This window comes from Pyxicephalus adspersus, chromosome 2 (assembly GCF_032062135.1).
Source record: "Pyxicephalus adspersus chromosome 2, UCB_Pads_2.0, whole genome shotgun sequence".
Taxonomy (NCBI): domain Eukaryota; kingdom Metazoa; phylum Chordata; class Amphibia; order Anura; family Pyxicephalidae; genus Pyxicephalus; species Pyxicephalus adspersus.
Window position 1 is genome coordinate 128,071,776 of NC_092859.1, and position 21,590 is coordinate 128,093,365.

General features: G+C 36.3%; 1 protein-coding gene across 1 annotated transcript in view; it reads left to right on the top strand.

The window, feature by feature from the left end:
* WDR72 (WD repeat domain 72) overlaps nucleotides 1–14,042 on the top strand; it is a 109,328-nt gene extending 95,286 nt beyond the window's left edge. Inside the window, exons 19-20 of the mRNA XM_072402360.1 lie at nucleotides 7,470–7,565; nucleotides 13,724–14,042. Coding sequence (XP_072258461.1) covers nucleotides 7,470–7,565; nucleotides 13,724–13,779 — 152 coding nt within the window. The 3' untranslated portion in view covers nucleotides 13,780–14,042. The remainder of the gene's footprint in view (nucleotides 1–7,469; nucleotides 7,566–13,723) is intronic.
* The last annotated feature ends 7,548 nt before the right edge of the window (nucleotides 14,043–21,590 follow it).

Genomic DNA, 21,590 nt, shown 5'->3' on the forward strand with positions numbered 1-21,590 from the left:
GCATCCGCTTTCAGAGAATAATCAGATAATTTGAAAAGAAGACACATCGTTAGCACAGACTTTTACTGAATCAACATGGCGTAATAATGAATAGGTATGCACCACTAAATTCATTTCGGTTCAATCCTTTATCCTGTATATTTTAAAAAGATTCATTGTAAAATAGCAGATATAGTAATATCTTGATAATAAAGTGTCTTGTGTTGCCATATGTTCAGTGCTAGGTGTTCTTAGTTACTGTATGCCATAATTCTTGGTCTAATTTTTTAGTTACAATCACTACCTACATAATGGCTGGAAACACCTCTGGTTTTTATTTTAATTGGATTGGAAACAGCTTAGATTTTACAAGGCAAATGATTACAGTTTTTTCTAAAGCTTAAGGAAGCCAAACAGACCATATGATCATGTCAAGAGTTATAAAGAGCTTTAATCTTCTTTTCAATAAAGAAGGAGTGCAGAAGTGTGTAAAACCTCATAAACGCCATGTATGTCCTAGATTTTCATATATGTATTTAAGGAAGTGTTTTGTAGCTTCACAGGTGACGCAAGACCCCTATGGTAGCTTCATTGTCACCATGCAGATTTTTTTTCTCAATCAGTAACACATTTTACACCCTGGAACAACATGATTTTTGTATCACTACATCCTATTTTATTTTCTTACTTCCATTGTTTGCATTTTGCTTTTGTGATGGAGTTTTATGTGTTATTGGACAAATGTATTTACTGACTAAAATTTTATCAGCTATCATTATATAAAACAAATGTGGGCTGCATGTTGGAAATTGGGCAAAGGAAGTAGACTGCCAGGTTTATAAAGCTGTCTTATACAATTTTGTTTTGGGAGAAAATAGTTATAAAGTGGTTACTTTTATGACAGAGGTATGAGTTCTAAAAATAACAGAAATGGAAAGTTGAATAAGTGAAGCAATTGATCACATAACACAGTTTTGAAACTTCTCAGAAGTCTGAGACAATGATATTTGATATATGATACAATCAAAAGTGTCCCATACTTTAGATATTCAGAAGTTAGCCTTATAGTAAAAATAAGAGTAAACAGAAGGAGGCTGCAACTTGTTGAACATAAGTGCCTGAAAGGTACTGTGTAAAGCTGTTTCCTTGGCATCCCACGCTACTGTGCAGAAGCAGACTGAGTCTTTCAGGAACTTATATTCAACAAGTTGCAGCTTCCCTCTGTTTATTCCTATTTTTACAATAAGGCTAACTTCTAAATCTTTACAGCATGTGATACTGCTGATTCACAGAACATACCCAGTGCAATTGGGAACAACATTGGTTCCTTACACTTTTTGCACTAATAACATCAGAATTTTTGGCTATAATTGTGATCCCCCTGACATCCCTTCCTGCCTATGGTCAAGTAGAGTGTTGAATGTGATAGAAGCCTCTGTTTTGTTGATCTACATATGCAAGGTAACAAAAATACCATGACTTCCCATAATCTAGAAAAAGCACTATTTTTAACTGTGAAACATGTTGAGTTGGAGCAAGCTCACGTGAAGCCAATATGTAGTATGCTTTGGGATTTTTTTTGAGTTTGTGCTTGTGTTTGTCAGTATTCAATTGAATTCAATAGTATTCAACAGAGGCATGCCCAGCTTCAGAACTGCCCACATGCGCAGGAGTGAAGTGTCTGTGTTTTAGTGAGGAAGAGGTAAGTGTGAAAGATAGTTTAGTGGGATTGGGCCAAATTTGTTATTTCACCACTAGAATCAATAATTTAATTGAACTATATAACTAAATATATATATAAAGAGAGAGAGAGAGAGAGAGAGAGAGAGAGAGAGAGCAACAGGAAGCATTCCCTGTTTTGCCAAGACCAGTGTGGGTAAATCTCATCAGTGGAGCAGAATTTGAGAGGTTTCCTTGTTACTAGTGTGCACTGTCACCTCCCCATTTGGGTTTGTATGTTCTTGGTTGACACTGGGTTGTTGCTTTCATTCGCCCTGGTGACACAAGGCTGCTAGCAGCAAATCAAGTGCACTTAATGCTCAGCTGCTCCATCGAGTCAGGCGAGACACAAGTCCCAGCTGTTCTGCTTGATGTTTTTTGATTGCACCCAGTGCTCAATCTGTGAACTCTTTTCTAGACAGTAGATTTTTCAAGCTCCAGGGCTTTAAAATCTCATGCAGGCAGGCATCCACAGATATGCCTTTATAAGCTGCTGCCAGGGGATCTTCCAGGAGATAAATGGAATCTGTGTGAAGTAAATTAGAGTGAACCAGTCAATCTGCGTGTCAGTCTAAAATGTAGGGGTAACTAGCCTGCAGACTCAAAAGCCCTTGGCCTCTCATGTAGGCAACCACTGGGAAGTAGCCCTTATTCCTGAAATCTCTGTCAGTTTCATTAGCGACTTCTTAAAAAGGCACTGCTAAATAAATTAATTTACCAGTAAATCCTCCCTCTGGGTGCCCAGGAAATCATCCTATGGTGAGAAATAATAAGAGCTTTCCTTCTGAAGACATAATTGAATTAATTTTCTTGAAATTCTATATAAAACCCAGTATGCCCAGGTCTTTAATTTTTCCTTTGCTTGTACTGTATGGTAGGGTGTTCAGATCTTTATTAATGCTTTGTAGACACCTAATGACAATAATACATTCCTAAATTCATTCTTCTCCCAATGGCATTTAATCCCTTATGAACTACCTTTTTAAATAATAATAGCAATGATAGGAAAAGTATACCTCCAGCAGATCAAGATCTCAAAATTTTCCCAATTCCGGAACACTTTAGCAATTAATGTGGAAGCAACACAGATCAAATTTTCTACACATGAGTAAAGTGTATTAAAATCCCAAACTTTTTAGATAGTTTTCAGGGGTAAATACACACCATCTATTTGTCCTGTCACTGCAATTGATGGAGGAATAAACATGGTAAGTTGCTACCAGAATGGGAATAGATGGGTAATATAGGTGGCATGGTGGCTTTGTGATCAGAACTCTGACCATTAGCACAACAGTCAGATTCTTACCACATTGAGTTTACTTTTGTGGGTTTCCTCCCACATCCTAAAAAACATACTAATAGGTTTTTTGGTATCCCTCCAAAAACATACCTGAGGCTACGTTAGGAGTCATTAGGTTGTGACCCCTTTAAGGACCAGTTTTGACATGACCATGGACTATATAAGTACATATTAGAACAATTGTTTCGGTGGCATCTTAGAGGGGATGCCCCTCACATTGTAAACATTTCCTATACTTCTTGTTGTCAATACAGGACAAGAAGTGCCAAAAATGACCAAATGAAAAAAATCCTTACAGGGAATATTATACTTCCCTACTATATTTAGTCATACTTTAGGGCAATCATAAAAACATGACTAGTAAGAGGTACATGTAGGATGGAACAATGTAAGTAAAAAGTACAAGAGAAATTAAGAAGAAAGATTAGTGATACTCTACCAATCTGGTAGCAGAGTGCATTTGAGCAATAGAATCAATAAATGATCCAATTGTATGGCAGTGGCCCGGCAAACATAAGTCTCACTCAGTCCAGAAATGGGAATATTTTCACCACTTGTAAAAATATGAACAGTCCAGAAATAGTGATCATTGATTGTGTAATGTACCCTCAACCCCCTGTCTGTGAAAGGGTCAGCCACTTCACTTTTTATCAAAAAGATCCAGGGGGAGCCTAATGAAAATCACTTGAGGTTTTGCTAGCACCCTGTGCATTAAATGTCTAAAGCCAACAATATAAATGTATATAACCAATGTGTAAAGCCAACAATACATCATTGTATGTAGGTATTTTGCAAATTTTTTTCTGGCCAGTGTACACACTGTAAATTTCTTGGAGGGCAATATGTTTATTCGAGAACATGAATGTTCAACATGCTTCATAAAGCTCTGATGAATGTATCAGTATATGTAAATGTGTGTCAAAAACCCAGCAACAATGAAAGTGTTACTTCATAGTCAGGCTAATTGGTTGCCATGTTTGAATAAAATGTGCTTAGCTTGTCTCCTAATTGTGCCACCATTTAATCACGTTTGAGGAAATGTCATATTACCAGTTTTACAAATAGAGCCCCAAGTGTGCAAGTTTTATCTGGCATTAATGTGTGGTGTCTTTTCCTATTACCTCTGGTTTTTTTCTGATACTACTGCTGATTCCATGCTTCAAACTTAATTCATTCTTTAATTTAATGTTTATTAAATTGAATATAAATTCAGGTTGCAAGGAGAGAATAGGAGGAACCATTTTTAATCGTTATATCAGAATTCTCATTTAAATAGTTATATTACAATGTCTCAAGGATTTAAACTAATATCAACCAGTGAATTTGTTTTTTGCTGTATGTAATTAGTAATTTTGCCAATCACTAGTCTTATACATATGTATTTACTTACGTTGTCTGCAAAAGTCAGTTATTGCAGAAATTTTCTGTAACTTTGGTACAGTGTTAGAAACTGGCAGCTAGCAACAAAAATATCTTGTTGTCTCAGGTAGACAACATTCTGCAAGGTTACAATCAATGTAATCCAAGCTTCAATTTGCAAATCAGCCCCTAAAGCACATCTTAAGTTTAACAGCTGTGCACATGAAACACCTGATTGGAGTGTTTAACCCGGCAAAGAATTTGTAATTTTATCCACCCAGTTATGAAATGTACATCTTACAGTTTGCCAGACAGCAGACTAGATTTGTGACTTTTCTTTTATTGGCTACAGTTAGAAAGCACAGCTAGGTCACCTCTTGGTAAAAGAGCAGCAGCTGACTGGTGAGGTCTTTTCTCTTGTCTGCTGTCAACTTTTCAGCATGTGTTCTTGTACCAGAATTTTATTATTTTAAGATGAATGCGAACATCCAGTCCCTATGGATGGATCTCGCTGTAAATGATCTTTTGTGAATTAAACATTAAGATATCCAGACACCTTCATGTGCTTGCATTGGTTTTAAAAAAAAGTCTTTTTAATGTTTGAATTTGTGTTTTTGCAGATTTGCTTTGTGCATTAAATTATTCTAGAAGCTACATTTCTGTGGATAGTTTGACTGATTTGTAAAACTTTTATCCTGTCCTGGTAAACAAAGAACAAACTTGTTTCCTATGTTCAATTCCCCTAATCCCACTAGATAATCACTAGGATAAAGACAACACCTTCTGCAATATTGTTTCTGGCAGACCATGGTTTTAGGTTTAAGTGCAACTTCAACTTAATTATTCAGCTGTACATTTAAATGTCATATCTGTTTGGAAAAAACACATTTTCTTTGTTTCCTTTGGGCAAAAGATCCTTTATTTCATGGGGGCAGTAGAACTGTCCATTATTGTCTAAAAGCCATGAGATTTTCTATATATCTTTCCTAAAAATACAAAAAATGGGTAATGTTAAAAACAAAATAGAAATGGAAATCCATTTGTTTCCCACTGTGCAATAATCCCATGTATGTTAAATATGTCATTGTGCAGAATGAAAACATCTTTATTTCTATAAATCCAAATATTTTCCCTGCAGTCCATTTTTGTGTTAACCTTTTGAATAGCTTTTCATTTATTAATGTCCTACATTTTCATGTGTCATCTTTAAGACAATAGTGACATGAATAAACAGGATCACAAAAAGAATCAATGAAGCGCACTAAAATCATTTATTGTTTATAAGTTCACAAAAACATTTTCTTGCAGTGAGTACTCAAGCACATTACATTAGTACTACCTGTGTCCCATCATTAGATACAGGCAGGAGAAGCAGAAGAGCAGTCAGTAAATCTCCTCATATGCTATGTGGTCAGCTTTTAACACTCGTAAGGTTTTGATGTTATCAGGTCAATGTACTGGACTGTTTTAAAAATGGAGGCAAGGGGTGGTTTCTAAAGTCCAAAGTCTGATATAATTCTAGTTATCATTTACATTTTCAGGTTGGGTAATGAAAATTTTCCTGAAATAGATTTCATTCTTACTTGATACCTGGGCTGATCTTTACAATAAATTTACCTTGCAATAGGTATAAAATATGTATTGGGCTGCATGGGCAATGCAAACACAATTATTACATATTTCAATGTATTATTAGTGCTATTGCTAACCAGATTTAGGTTTGCTGGATTTTCTTACTTCTACTGCCAATAAGGACTGGTAGAGACTATTATTATTATTATTATTATAATAATATAGTGCAAACCTATTACTCAGTGTTGTACATTAAATAGAGACTAGCATGGAAAAAAAACAGATGCACTTGAAATTCAAAATACAATATTATCAGAGTACAAAATATTACCAGAAATTTGATATCTTTTAAGCTCAATGGCTCAAGTGAAATTTGGTATACTACAATTAGGGGTTTCCTGACCTTGTTTGAAGTGATGAAAAAAAGCAACTCCTATTTGTATATGAAGCCAAAGGATTATTTATTTTAACAGAAAAAAACAAGTATAGTGTACTAAAACCTAAGGTAGATTATTACCAGAACTAATACTAGTAAATACTGAACTTGAAGTGGAACAGAAGATAGAACGTTTTATTCCATGTTCTGTATACAGAACTAATATAATATGTCTTTGTGTTTAATTTTTTACTCAAGTGGTTCTTTTTTTAAATGTTGTACAGGATGATATAAACTAAAAATAAAAGTTTTTTTTTCAAAAATCTACTGATTGATAGACTTTACATTTTTTAGGAAGGATAGGATAGGTTTTTCTCATTTTTTTAGGAAGACTAGGCAGCTTTCAATGACAATTCCACTCTAGAGGACAGCATAAATGTATTAATATAATTTAATTTATATTCTGTACTTTTTTTATAACATTTGATAACTGTGAAGCACTTAATTTGCCCTAATAATATAATAAAAAAGAGATGCTGGGTAAGAGCAATTGGAATTATGGGAGACTCAATAGGTCACATTAGTCATAATTGTCTGTCTAGTACATCTATGAAGTATCTGTTAGCATGATTAAAGTAGGTCTAAACTCAGTGAAATCTCATACAAGTTTTAACACATTGATGTATTTTGAAATATATACATTTTATTAAAATAATTCCTAATACCCCTGCCTTGAATGTACTTGCTTCGACACTTCATGGTATGGGGTGACAAATAATGTCCATGATACCGTAGGAATGCACTCCTTACAGCAAACAGACCTGCTAAAAGAGGAAGGGTGCACGAAGTGACAACTTATGGATGATGCTGTGTAAACCTACAACAAATATGTTGCCTTGAGGTAAGGCATGGCATGGCCCAAAATGTTGGCTTTTAAATGTTTTGTGACTTTTATAACAAAGATAGAACCCTGTACTTTGGAGTGGAGTTTGGAGACTTGTGACTTCAATGGTGTGACAACTGTTTCCTAATTGTGTTCCTGCATTGTTTCCTGCCATATGCGCCCCCTGGTTCAAACTACCCCTGTATACTCACCAACACACATTGGGCCTGATTTATTAAAGCTCTCCAAGGATCCTAATAAAAGTCTCTATATATTTGCAGCACCTGAGATTTTGCCAAAAAGTGAAAAGACTGTCAACTTCCAAGAGCCAGAGTCAATTCAAGAGAAGAATGGATTGGAGGACTCAGACAGTCCAGGTAAGAAGTGGCATTTGGACTTAAACCACCATCACTCATCTGTGCTCGTAAAATGCAACAGACTAATACCATTTTAGCAGCTGCTGCAGCAAATTATTAATCACCTTTAAGGGTCACTCAGTGTGGAGATGGTTCATTTTGCTCTTTCATCAAGAATTCCAGGCTTAGATTGGCCAAAGCCTTTATGGCTAGGAAAATAAAGCTGACACTACCACTTCATTATAATTAGTTTTAGACTGAAGCATTTTTTAAATATATGTCCAAGGTACAACCTCTGAAAGTAGTCTTGGTGTCAGTGTTAGAATGGCAGAATAAAGAGCTGAGTGTAGAGGCTGACGCAGGCAAACTCATTTTTACATAAACCTAATTAGTTTGAAGCTATCCTAATTCACACAGTTTATGATGTTAAATGCGAAGATAACAGATTGTTAGTTATTTTGATTCATGTTTTTCAAATGTATAAATTTAACCTATATGAAGCTGAATCAGATATTATGACATTAGTGTTTTTTTTAACAAATTAATTTTGCTTCCGACGCTTGCTTGTGTGTGATCTGAATCTTTGATTCATCCTCTCTGGCTTGTCAGTTTAGTTAAAAAATCTCCAAGGCTTGTAGCTGAGTTGACAGGGGACAGCTGACAGTATCCCCTGACCTGTCCCCGAGGAAAAGACTTGAGATTTCATTTCCAGTGAAAGAGTGCAGCATGGTATGTACCCTGGGTCATTTCAAATTGCCAGAAGTGACTGATGGTTGTACGTTTATATTATAGTGCATCAATCCTCTTCTATAGTATCACTTGTGCATCACTACCCTAATCGATCTCACTATAGCATGTTAAGCCAAAGTTCTAGTTACAGTGAACCATAAATTGTGCTTCTTCATCACTTCTGTATAGTAATGCAAGTTGAATTTTGACTAAGCCATAGAACAATGTGCAAAGTCTATAAAGACATACCAGCTAAACATTTGTTTATTTATTGATTCTTTCAGTGCTTGCCTTTTAGTTTTCACACTCACCACTTTATTACCTAAGCTAATTGCCTCTTATTACAGCAGAACTATACTGTAAAATAAACATTGCAAGTGGGCAGGTTGTTTATAGCAGAAAGGACAGGCAATTTTTATCTCTGCAATAAAATAAAATTACCTGCCTGTTTGAAATTTCTTAGGTACACTCACCTGTCCTAACTCCATTCAAGTGTTGGCATCTTCCCCCAGTCCCTGTCCCGGGTTCAGGATCTTTAGCCATCTTAACTTGCCAGGCCAGATTGGCATAACTCCCGGGGTATGCTGGGATTGCACCGTGAGCTAGATATGGACAGCTCAGTATACAAAAAAAATGTAAACAGGCAGGTAAGATTATTTTATTGCAAAAGTGACATCATCTGTCCCCTATGCAATAAACAACCCGCCTGCTGACAATGTTTTGTATGTTTACAATTGAGTTCTGCTTTAAAATAGGCAGCAGTTGTGATTTTAATTACATGGTACAGGCTTACAAACACCTACATGAAATTGATGGCTATCCTTAAATATATACAAGTGTTTTGGAAATTTGTTTTAAAATGATCAACACTTTAAGCTTTTGAGACAGCTTTGGTCCCTATAGCATAACCACAGCCACTTACTATTGTGCATCCAATGGTGGTGGTATTTCCTTAGGAATTATTGGAAATTCCTCATGCATGGGGAAACAGAAGCTAGCTAGGAAATTCTACAGTGACAATTGTATTTCTCTCAGCGGGGTCCTAGCTTTGTTCCCCAAGGAGCTGGAACAGGGGAGTATAAGGCTAGGGCCAAAGTAGGGTATCATTTAAAAGGGTAGCTGTACAGTTCAGCTATGCTGTAAAGTAAATCTATTATGAAGCACAGTATGCAATTCATGTGAGAACCATCAATAGCAAATAACCAGCATGTTACCAAGCCTCAGTTGTAATCCAGATGTTAGAGAAGAGCAGCTTATATCCGTGGTTTTTCTTTGTGATGGAATCCCCTGATGTCCAAAAATATTATATAGAGGTAGTAGGCTACAAAATAATTGTTGCAAATGGCATCCCCATATTTACCACATATGATATAATTTAAAATAAATAATAGTTTTATTTTAGCATCAACAGCATCGACCATGGCCCCAGCTACTTCCATTCCAGTGAATGTAAAAGTTTGGGACAGTTTTTTTACTTACTGGCAGATTACGGCTTGGTTCCTGGAAACCACATGTTGCTTTTTGTCATGTGGTTTTTGCTTGAAGATTTGCATTCCAGATGCGTACAAATCTGCTTATCCAAGGTGCAGTTTTCCTCTACGGGCTGCATAGGAGCAATTCATTCTGAGTCTGGGAGCAGAAAAGTCAATTTTACACTGCCAGGTCCATTGAGTCTCTAACCATTGTTTCTGGTGAATATTGTCCCAGGGTCCAAAAATAATTGGAAATATAAAATAGTAAGTTTTCAGAGAGAAACAGTGAGGAAAAACTCTAATGGCAAGTGGAATTCTAAAACAAAATAAATTTTTGTTTTTAGATATACCTAAAGTTTTAGTTGCAAAATGAGCGCAGTCTAAATACCACTGTAACTGATTAGGCTTAGAAAACATTTGTTTGTAGTTGGCAACCCTAAAAACATAGTTTGGCAACCCTCTGTCTATCGCAGTGTTCCACAATCTTTTTAACATGAGGGAACCACTTTAAATAACTTTCAGGTCTTCATATAATTACTATATAAACAGCTCACAGTACAATAATGTGGTGGACTGTAGGAAGAATGCCCCTTACATTTCCAGTCAGTAGGAAGAATGTCACCATTACAGTTAGTTAAAAAGACCATCGGTATCAGTTAAAATGAGAAGCATAAATTACTTATTGCTCAAGGAACCCTTAGCAACTTCTGGAGGAACCCTGGTTAAGAAACACTGGCTTGTCCAATGTTGATAATAATTTGTTAAATAATATTCCCATATTTACAACTTAGATTGTGTATGCTACATTAAACTTGTTATGAACACACTGCATATAGTGAACCATAGCAGCAGTCAGTTGGTTTATTCATGCTAAAGCAAATGCTGTCCTCAATGTCTAGCACCTATTATCAATTTTATAGCTTGTAGGCCTGGCTGATACATTGGAGTTCAAGAAAGCAGGTGAAAGCATTCATATTACAAGGAGTATCATTCATCTTTCAACATTTGCCACGATCTTTCAAAATATCTTGTGTACATCAAGGTTATCTTCCTGTAGGGATCACTGCTCCTAGTAAAGTAGATAACGGCTTATCATTGAAATATATCATTCAAAGAATGCTGTGTACCAAAGCATAACATAAACTTAGTTTGCACTTTCAGTTTTGTTAACTGGCGAAAAGCAATATACATAAAATATTGTATACAAAACATGAAAGTTAACATTTTAAAAGCTGTGTTTTTTACAATCACTTTATTAATTCTATATCATTGTTCATGATTGCTTATTTTTAAGAAGAATAAAACTCCAGCAGCCGATATACACCGCACTCCCACTTACAGAAGATATATGAGGCACACTCAAGCTTGAACAAAACTGATGACAGGGATCCAGATTGAGAATAGGATTCTTCAAATATGGTATCATTATATTGGCAGTAAACAATGAATTGCTCTGGCTTCCCTGCGTGTCCATCCCTGAATTTTAAAACACTGTTCCTTATAACTCTGGAAACCTCAGGAGAATTCTGAACTGGTCTCAGTGCCTTCCACTGAGAATTTGTGGCTTGGTTGCCATAGTGACATCGTATTTCTCCAAGAATTGTTCATATTGATCCGTGGACAAGCGTAAATGGCCAAGCTAGTGAGGAGAATAAAAGGGGTGGGCAGCACAAAAATGACCAGAGGTTACGGGCTGGGGATAAGCTCGGAGAAGACACACAATACTAGGTGTAGAGAAAGAAACTGTATCTTTTATTTTATTTTATTTTTTTTGCAGGATTTTGGTTTTTGTACTTTGTGACATTGTTTTCTCTTACTATAGAGTGAAAGAAACTTGTTAGTCACTTGTCATGTCAGATCTTTGGTGCTTGTCCTGACACAGCTGTCAGCCTCCAACGCTCTGTGTGCAGTACAGGGACACACAACAAAGAACCAGGAACATGAATTATTTATTGACTGCTGTGTGGATGAAATTCTGTGATAAGAAATTAACACACTTCCAATAGGGCACAGGGCAAATCGGGGTTTGATCAGGTAATTGCACACTTAAATCTGGAATATGAAGATGCTTTAATGGACAAGGAATGCAAACACAATGCACCATAGAACATTCACCGTTTTCATTGTGCTGCTCATGTATGGCCAAAGATGACCATCATAAATCAGCAGCCAGCCATTCAACATGTAAAATTTGGTTCAAGTGGGGGGAGTCAGGGCATATATGGCTTATTTAAAGTTTAAATAAACTAAAGTGTGTGTCAATTTTGAGTTTGATCAGGTAATTGCACACTTATACAATATTTCATATGAAGATGCTTTATTGGATAAAAGTTGTGTCTGGAGCAAGGATCCTTATTGATGAACTTTCCCTCTTCTGTTACTGTGATGACAGCTCAAAATGTTGGGTTCTCCAAAACTTTCTGGGCTCAATGACAGGCAATTAACAATTCCTATTTTTAATATATGCAAGAAAGGAGTACCAGGGTACATTTTGCCTACCTAAAGAGTTAGTGAAGTATAAAGAAAAGAAGGATTAATCCACTCATTCAGCTATAGCTAGGGTTTTCATTTGTCACTTACTGTCATAAAGACACAAAAGTTGTCTCGAACAAGTTCCCCTAAATCTTCTTAGGTACAAATATAGGGGTTAATCTCCCGGGGGGGCTCAAAGAAAGCTTACTGGCAATTAAAAGGTAAATGTGTAACCTGTGAATTAAAGCGTAACACTTATATGTAATTACAAAATGTTATTTATTTTTTATTTTTTTAAGTGCAACACCCTTTCAGTCCTGATCGCCTCTGTGCGCAGCTTTATCTTTCTGCCTGATAGTACAAGTTACAATATCAACCAAATGGATCAGCTTGGATTGGGAAAACACTTACCGGTAGGGCTAGCAAGTTTAAGGGAGGCCAGTTGCCCCATGTAACCAAATACTTAGTCAGCAGGCTCTCTTGTTATGGTATTCTTCACAAACCAGAAATAAATTGAGGGTAAAAAGATACGTATATAGAAGCTATCTATGTAGGACTCAAATTGGCGAACTTGATGCCCCTATAAAAGTTTTCACTACTATCATAATTATTATTATTATATTGATCATGTTATAGCCCTGTAATCTTCAAATACCCTTTACAAAGTGAGGACATATATTGACTTTAATATTAACATACATAAAAAACATAAATAATGGTAACACTTAAAGCATAATTTAATTTAGGAACAAGAGTTTATTAAATTGCAGCCTACCAGCTTTTGGATATGAAGTAGATGCAATGGGTTTCTTTTTAAAGTTAAGAACATTTTAGTAAGTACAAAAAAAAAGTGTTGGTCCCCTTTGAAATGCAGTGTCCTTGTCACTGCTAGCAAGTTAAAGCGAATTCCCATCTTCCTTCAAGTTATTTTCTGTAAACTATGAAAAATCCCACCTCTAACGTTATGGAGAAAAGGAGTTGGCGATGGTGACCATTATGGCTCCTTCACTGATACAATGACGTAAATGAGCGGAGTCACCCTCGGACAGGAAATATGTTATTCAAAGGAACACCTGGTAAAAATAAAAAAAATGCCTATTGAGGACCTGAAAGCTACTATAAATTACATTTTTAATTGCTGGTTTAGATTTTGCTTTAACACCCAGTCATTTACAGAATAATTTAATCCAATGCAAACTCCTATGCATGATGAGTTATCTTGCATTGTATGTAATGATGTTGAAGGGTGGTCCAGATCCTAGACCACAAAAAAGAAGTTCTGGCTGCCACAGGAATGAGAGAACTAGTGAATATTCCTCTGCTTAACACCCTCCTAGACTAAGCAAGCATAAATCATAATTATGCAAAGGAAGGACACCCATGAAAAATTATTAGTTGTCAGCTTTATTAACTTTTAAAATGTTCTCCTATTAGTGATGTCCAGAAACATGCAGAAACTTTGTTAAAGTTCACTTACTTAACCATTGTTTTGTTTTTTCTCTGCAGATGACATGAGACAGAATCCATGGATGTCCAAAGTGTGCTATTGTAAAGTATGTTGAACATAGTAAGGTCTGCTGAATCTCAGTGTATACTGTATGCCTTATGTATAAATGTGCATGACAAAATTCTGATTACGAAGACTGGTTTGGAAACAGTTCAATCTATTTGTATTACATTGCTTCTGTTATTAATAATAATAATAATAATAAGCACTTTTAATTAAGAAATAATATCTGTGTTTAATGATGAGGATTGTTTTAAGAAATATACAATAAAATGAAATATTATTGTAATCCTTTAATAAAGTAAATGGTCACTGTGATGCGTTTGAAATAAATAGCACTGAGAACATTTACAAAATTAAAAAAAAAAATAATAATAATAAAACATATATAAACATGCTTCTCCATCCACTGTCCAGTCACTGGTCCCAAACCTGCTGTGGAATCAAATTGGGACCAAACATGATAGATAAGTATTTTTTTTACTTTGATATTAGGAGACAGATAACCTTGCCTGAATCCCAAATCTATGTGTAGAAATGCAGCCCAAATCCATAAGGAAACCCTCACCATGCTTCATTGTTGCCTTCAGCACACAAATAATCATATTTCAAACAGACGTTGGATTCTCTACACATTAGTATGTGGTTTTGTGCATATATGGGTTGCTTACATATTTACACATTGGAAGCATAGCTGTTTAGCACGTTGTCACGCTTGGGGAGACAGGGCCACTAGGGGGCGCTACAGCTTGCACAGAAATGGTGTGAGCCCTGAGAAGGGCCAGGACGCAGAGTCTAAGCAGTAACCAGGTGTTCTCCAGAGCCTCTAGTGGTGGGAAAGTTGCGCTGCTAGTTACTGCCAGGTTGCAGTCCTTGGGCACACCAGGATGGGCAGGAAGATACACGGTACCAAATCACTAAGCAGATGAATTGTCAAGGAAGGCCAGGGTCAAGGCAGGCAGCAAGCACGAGAGGTCAGGTCACACGCCAGGGGTCAAATACCAGGGGAAACACTGAATTAACCAAGAGGTGTACAGGAACTGCTCAGCAGAGCTAGGGGGCTCAGCACTAGTGGAGACATGAACACTGAGTGCTGTGTCTGAGCTAGCTTAATAGCCAGGGCTGATTAAGAGGCTATTTCCTGATTGGACCAGTGAGATGGGCGAAACTGATAAAACTTGGGAGCGTAGGCACGCCCAGAGTCAAAACCTGCCCGCATGTGCAGGAGAGAGACGCCTGTGCTTTAGAGAGGAAGAGGTAAGTGTGAAGTCCTTCGTGAAAATGTTCCACTTCTTCTTATGCCAATTTTGTTTGGATGATGCCACTGAAAATCTTTAGATTGCAAAAGGAAGTCAACAGGGTGTGACATTCATCTGCTGCAATGTTTCCTTGGTCTGAACTGCATTTTCAGTCCTGTGCATGCTGCCTATCCTTTTTTTCTCCCACAGAAAAAGCTTGGAACAGATCTAAAAAATTTACTGCACCTTGTTGATGCAGTAAGAGCACTCTGTGTCTTGTTGTTGTGCTCAATCTTACCATTGTGTAAGTTTTGGTAATCTGAACTCAGCAACCTAATAACAGCATTGATGATTAGCATCATTAGCATATTTTGCACAATTATCCAACATTTTTACCTCTATGCAGATATACTTGTGGACATTGATGCTGTGCCTAAAATTTCGCAGAGATACAGTATATATATATATATATATATATATATATATATATATATTTATTTACACACATAAGAACACTTTATTAGTCTAAATACAAACAATCAAACAATAGGGGTCTCCACTGCACTAACGTTACAGGACTACAGGACTGTACAATCTGTCCCACCAGCCATCCTGACACTGTTTCATTTGGTCCTGATCTCCATCAACAATGGGTATGCTTGGAAAGGGAAAAGAGTTGCCAGTTCTTTCACTCATATAAGTGATTTGGTGGCCTTACAGCTGTTGGGATCATTTCTATGTAAAATATGAAATATGTGAGAATGGAGAAAAAAATATAATAATCTCTAGGCTTCCTTATGATTCGGTTAGCAAAAAGGTTAAATAAGGTTTCTTTTTGGTTTTCACCCAACCGTTAAGCCCGACCTTACAATTATCGATAAGCCCGAACTTTTCCCCCTGTATTAAAATCATCACTTACCTGGTTCCGCTGTTATCATCCAGCGTCGTGTTCATGTTCCAGCGTCGTCCTTTATTCCAATTTCATAGATTTGAAGTAGTGATTATTTTAAATTTCAGAATGAATACACAATGTATTTTTATGCATAATTTAAGTAGTATATCTTATCAGTAGGCATTGTCTGAATAAAGATCTAATGTTTGCTTGTTTTTCCAAGTGACACGCTAAAAAAGCAGTGCAACAGAACGAAAACCTGACCCAGACTGCTTCTTAATTAAAAGGTGTGAAAATTCTTTCTCCTCTATAGTGGTAAATGGCCTGAGACCTTTTCAGTTTTGTCAAAGTTAGCTGCCCAGGATTCTCAAGTCATAAATAAACAGGAAAACTGTTGCAAAGAGTTTTCTAAATGAAAGGCAGCCTGGTCTGTGTCTAATTGTGTTGGTGATTTTTTTCATAAATGTCCTTCATGGTGTCTGTAGTTTTCCCAAGGCATGTGTCCATGGTATAGATATCTGCAGCAGAGACTCAGGGGAATGGGAAAGACAGAACAGAGAAAACTCATTAGCAGTAGTCCGAGAACCAGACAAAATGTGTCTGTAAAATATGGACTGTTACTGTGAACCCCAAAAATAACCCAGAACAGTATACACATTAAAATATTGTCTCTCTTAGGCCAAGAGTTTGTGTTCCTTCCACCAGCAGCATAAAAATATACTAAATTAACCTCCCTAGTGGTAACCCCGAAGGTGACTCAGGGTATAAAAAAAATGTATGAAAAAAGTTGCTGAAAGCGGTAACCCCGAGTCACACTCGCGGTAGGTAAACCTATGGGAAAGTTAGTAAATACAGCGCTTACCTAATCCGCCGGCGTCCCACGTCGTCCATCGCCGCGATCTCTGTCCTCTTTCTTTATTCTCCGGCCAGCTTCTGCACCTGATGAGTCACCGGGGGAGTTCCCAGTGACGTTGCACGTGTGTGCGTTGCCGGCGGGGCGAGAAATTCAAAATCTTTTTGTATTGCATTCAATACAAAATAACTGTATTGAATGCAATACATTGGATTTATATGTGTAAAACAGTACATTGTTTTCAAGTACATTTTTTTTACAGTATATATAATAGTATGAGTATATTTTGTATTTTTTTTTTTTAAATTAAAAAAAATTTTAAAAAAATTTAGATTTTTTAATTTATTCAATTTATTGTTTTTTTACATGATTTTGTTATACTCATACTATTATATTATACTGTAAAATAAATTTTCATGAAAGACAATGTACCGCTTTTAGACATATAAAACCTTAAAGAAATGAACCGCTAGGGAGGTTAAAGCTATCATACAGTGCAGGCCTGTCAAAAATTACTGCCTTCTCACAATTGTTAAACCAAAATGCAGAAACTACAAGCATCATACAATGTGTCCTGTCAGTTATAGGTGGTTGCTAACCTTTGAACCCCTTTGCACTGGATACTTTCAGAGAAATTCCTCCCCTCATTACCATGGCACCCTAGGCCGCGACCTAGGTTGGCCTTATAAGAAATCTGGCCCTGAACAAAATATATTTGAACATCACCTTTTGCCTTCTTCTGATACTGACAGTTGGGAGCCATTCCTTACTTGTCACATCTACATCTTTTTTTTCTTACATTTTGTCCATTATGTAGCCTGTGATGCTGTAATTCCTGCATATTACTTTGGAGAGAGAGATTTTAGAAAGTCTCTTCTTAGTCACCTCCCTATACCTTTCCTTCAAATAGTTTTTACATTTTCGAGTTTAGTGTCACTTTGTTTTATCCTTTCATTGATATAATACAAATAACTGGACTTTTTATGGGTTCTAGTCACAAGTGAACAGCCAGTTAATCAGTAGTACATGCCATATAACACATACATTTTTTATACCTAAGAATAAATAAGATAAACTTGTCGGTTTTATTTCATTAGTAGAGAAAAGAAATCAATTAATTGATTTACAAAGTTGGAATTCCACCATGATACATGACTGAAACTTTTCATATCTTTTTCTAATTTGGAAGTAATTGGTGTTTTTAACCTTCTTTTTATTGACAAGTTTTAAAAATTAAAACATAATATACCATCTGACCCCTAAAGGTATCAGAACAGTTAATGGTGACTTGAAAGTAAAGGCCACTCTTTTGAAGGTGATGGGTCTTCAGAAAACCGGTGTTGCAATTTAAGTTTGCATATAAATGCTATAAAGTGTAGGCTTACACACTTTTAACACCTGAACTTAATAGTTACAAAACAGTGATTTTCTAGAGATAATCTGCTCAGATTTTCAACCCAGAGGCAACAAACAAAAGTCAAGCTCTGTCTAAGCCTTCCCCTGTCTCGGTCCCTCTTTCCTTATATTCTTTTTGAAATATTCTAAAAAAGGTCTTGAGCATAATGTTTGTCGGGGACTGCTTTGAGAGGGGCACTGCTGTTTTATTTGAGTGGTCCAAGGCCTCCCAGCAGGATGCTGTCCATTACATCCTCTCTTACCCACCCGCCTTGCTATTGTGATAGCATAGCAGCAAGGTGTAGAACAGACAATGACCTGTAGCTTTTAAAGCCAACATTGTATGTGAGAGACACTGACAACCCTTTGGTAGTCACGGACAACCATCCACAAACCATTGCATGGGACCCATCCAAAGTTTTGCTAGGAAGGGCCACTGATTACTAATTATGTCCCTAGGCAAGAAGGTGGCGCAGATTTTCCAACCCAAACAGCCCATAGTGTGGTACAGTTGTGAGTCTTAAGGATGTCTATACAACCCACCCGACGCTGGAGAGGGAGATCGACGCTGGAGGATGATTTCAAACTTTTTTTATATTCGTGATATCTACTAGACCCTTGTTTGGACATATTTCTGTAAGTTACAGGTCTACAATTTAAAAAAAATATTTCATGAAAAACAGTGTACCGCTTTTGGTACAGAAATCTAGACATCAGTGAAATGCCCAGGTGGTTAATGAATTAACACATTTACTGAGGGCTCCTAAAAAAAAGATCAGTTCAAATTGCAATACCCATTTTCTGTCCAGAACTGCTTCAGCAGATTTCATTAGTCTTTTGGTTTGATTGAGGAGCACCTCTGCCTACACTCACCATGTAACGATGCAGATAGCATGACATCACAACATTACCAGGACTCAAAAATAGGCAAAGAGGAAAAGTCCTTGTACATAAACAATGGGCCTTAAGACATATTAGGACACATAAAGGAAAAAATAAGTATAAAATAAAATAAACCATACTGCTGGTGGCTTATAGTGGGTTGGATGGGTCTCTAATTTTAGTGACTTGGGTACCTGAGTCCATTCTGGGCTTTAGACAGATTTATTCCCATGTGTAGCCAAATTTATAAAATTGCTGCAGTTCCCCCTTTAGAATCAATTAATGTACTAAATGAAAGAAAGAGAGCATCATTTTGCATGGTATTTTGCTGTTAAAATAAAACCTATTTGCCTATCCCTTCAATTGTTTTACTGCTGTGTGCAAGTAAAAAGCAGAATGAACCGATCACTAAAATTATAGCGCTATTAATAACCTAAATGGATCATTTTAAGCTCCTAGCATTGTCTTTAGAATTGAATCAGTATACACTTATCACTGCCACAGACAGTTTACTTTCTATGCCCTTTAGAAAGCATGCACATTATTTAAACAAGAACGTAGTAAAGAAAAGCATACAAGTGAAAAATGTCCTGGCTATGTACGCCATACAACGAGCTCTGCTGAAAATTGGGCCCATGTGGGCTTTTCTGTATGTCAGCCATTTTCAAAAGAATTGAGTAAAACAGTTTGTGACCCCAATAAATACTGTTGTATAATTTGTCCTACTACATTTGTGTCATCCGTCTGCACTGAGCTGTTTGGACGCATTTTAATAACGACTGTCCTCACAAGCTTCGCAAGCCTGACAAGTAAAAGGGAAAAAAATAAAAAGGAATAAGTACAGCATGTTTTATTCACTTGTCGCAGCACTGAGATATAAGCAAAATCCAAAGAAAAGGAATAAAATTTACAAATATTTATACCTGCTGTGCAGAGACCATGAATATCCCATAGTGGTGACGCAGTCAGGGTAAAACCACTTTATAAAAAAATACAGATGAGACACAAATCTGTTTTACACTCTAATAAATCAATACTAGAATTTTTAGAATAATATTATATTTTTTTCATTTTGTTTGGCATCACTTTCAAATGTCTGGTATATACTGGGTCTATAGTTTTAGGAAGTGTTTTAATCCTTGATTTGCAGTAAAGAAAATGTAATTGCATGTTACCACAATGTGCACAGAACTAAACTCTTACATTCAAAATTTTACTGCCAATGTCCCTTCTGCAGTAAAATACCATTACCTGTCTGATCTATAATTTCAACACAGATGGCATCATCTTCACCCAATCTTCTTGTTGGAGTTGGGTTTTTGGTCATCCTAAATGGCTAGGCCAGTATAACATAACTCCCATGCAATAAACAGGCATGATTTATTAAAGCTCCCCAAGGCTGGAGAGGATAAACTTTTTTAGTAACTAGATCTGGGTGATCCAGCAAACCTGGTATGGATCTGGTCCAGGATTGAAAACATTTTCTAACAAATAGCAAACTTAGAAACGTTTAGGAAACTACAAATAGACTTAGGAAATCCATTCCTTCATTCCAGGTTTGCTGGATCGACCAGCTTCACTGATGAAATTGTATCCTCTCCAGCCTTTGGAGAATCTTAAATCAGGCTCAATGTGGGTAATTAGGAGATATTGGAATACCCAGTAGATTCTCAGCATCGTATGTTGAGCTGAGCATGTGCAACATTCAAAAGAAAACAGTGATCAAGCAAGTAAGTATGTATTATTGTCGAAGGGGCGAGGAACTCGTCCTTCAGCAAGGATAAACTTGTCTGGTCACAAATTTGTATTTTTTTAAAAGAGGGGTCCACTTATAAAGAAGTGAATCTGACATTTAGTAAATGTTCTTTAACCTCCCTATCGGTAACTCGGGGTAGAAAAAAGTTGCTGAAAGAGGTAACCCCGAGTCACACTCGGGGTAGGTAAACCTATGGGGAGGTTAGAAAATATAACGCTTACCTGATCCGCCGATGTCCTGTGTTGTCCATCGCCGCGATCCCCGTCTTCTTTCTTCTTCCTCCGGCGTCCTCTCCACAAAATGAGTCACCAAGGGAGTTCCGGTGACGTCGATGCATGTGTACTTTGCCGGCAGGGGGGGAAATTCAAAATCCCTTTGTATTGCATTTAAAACAAAATAACTGTACTGAATGCAATACATTGGATTTAAATGTGTAAAAGCAGTACATTGTTTTCATGAACATTTATTTTACAGTATATATAATAGTATGAGTATATTATTTATTTAAAAATTTTTTTTTTTTAAATAAATAAAAAAAATTGAAAAAATATATATTTTTTATTTCATTTATTATTTTTACATGATTTTGGGTTTCAAACTTTATTATGTTCATACTATTATAATATACTGTAAAGTAAATTTTCATGAAAAACAATGTACTGCTTTTTAGACCCTAAAAGATTTCTACACTTCATATGGTCTTTTAATACTTACCTATTCCAGATTAAAATTTCTACATGTAAAACATGTGCTAGGTAATGTTTGTAATTGTTGTCATTGACTGCATCACAGTCTTTTTTAATATTTTGCTAAATTATTATTTTTGCATTGATTTTTTTTTTACTATCTG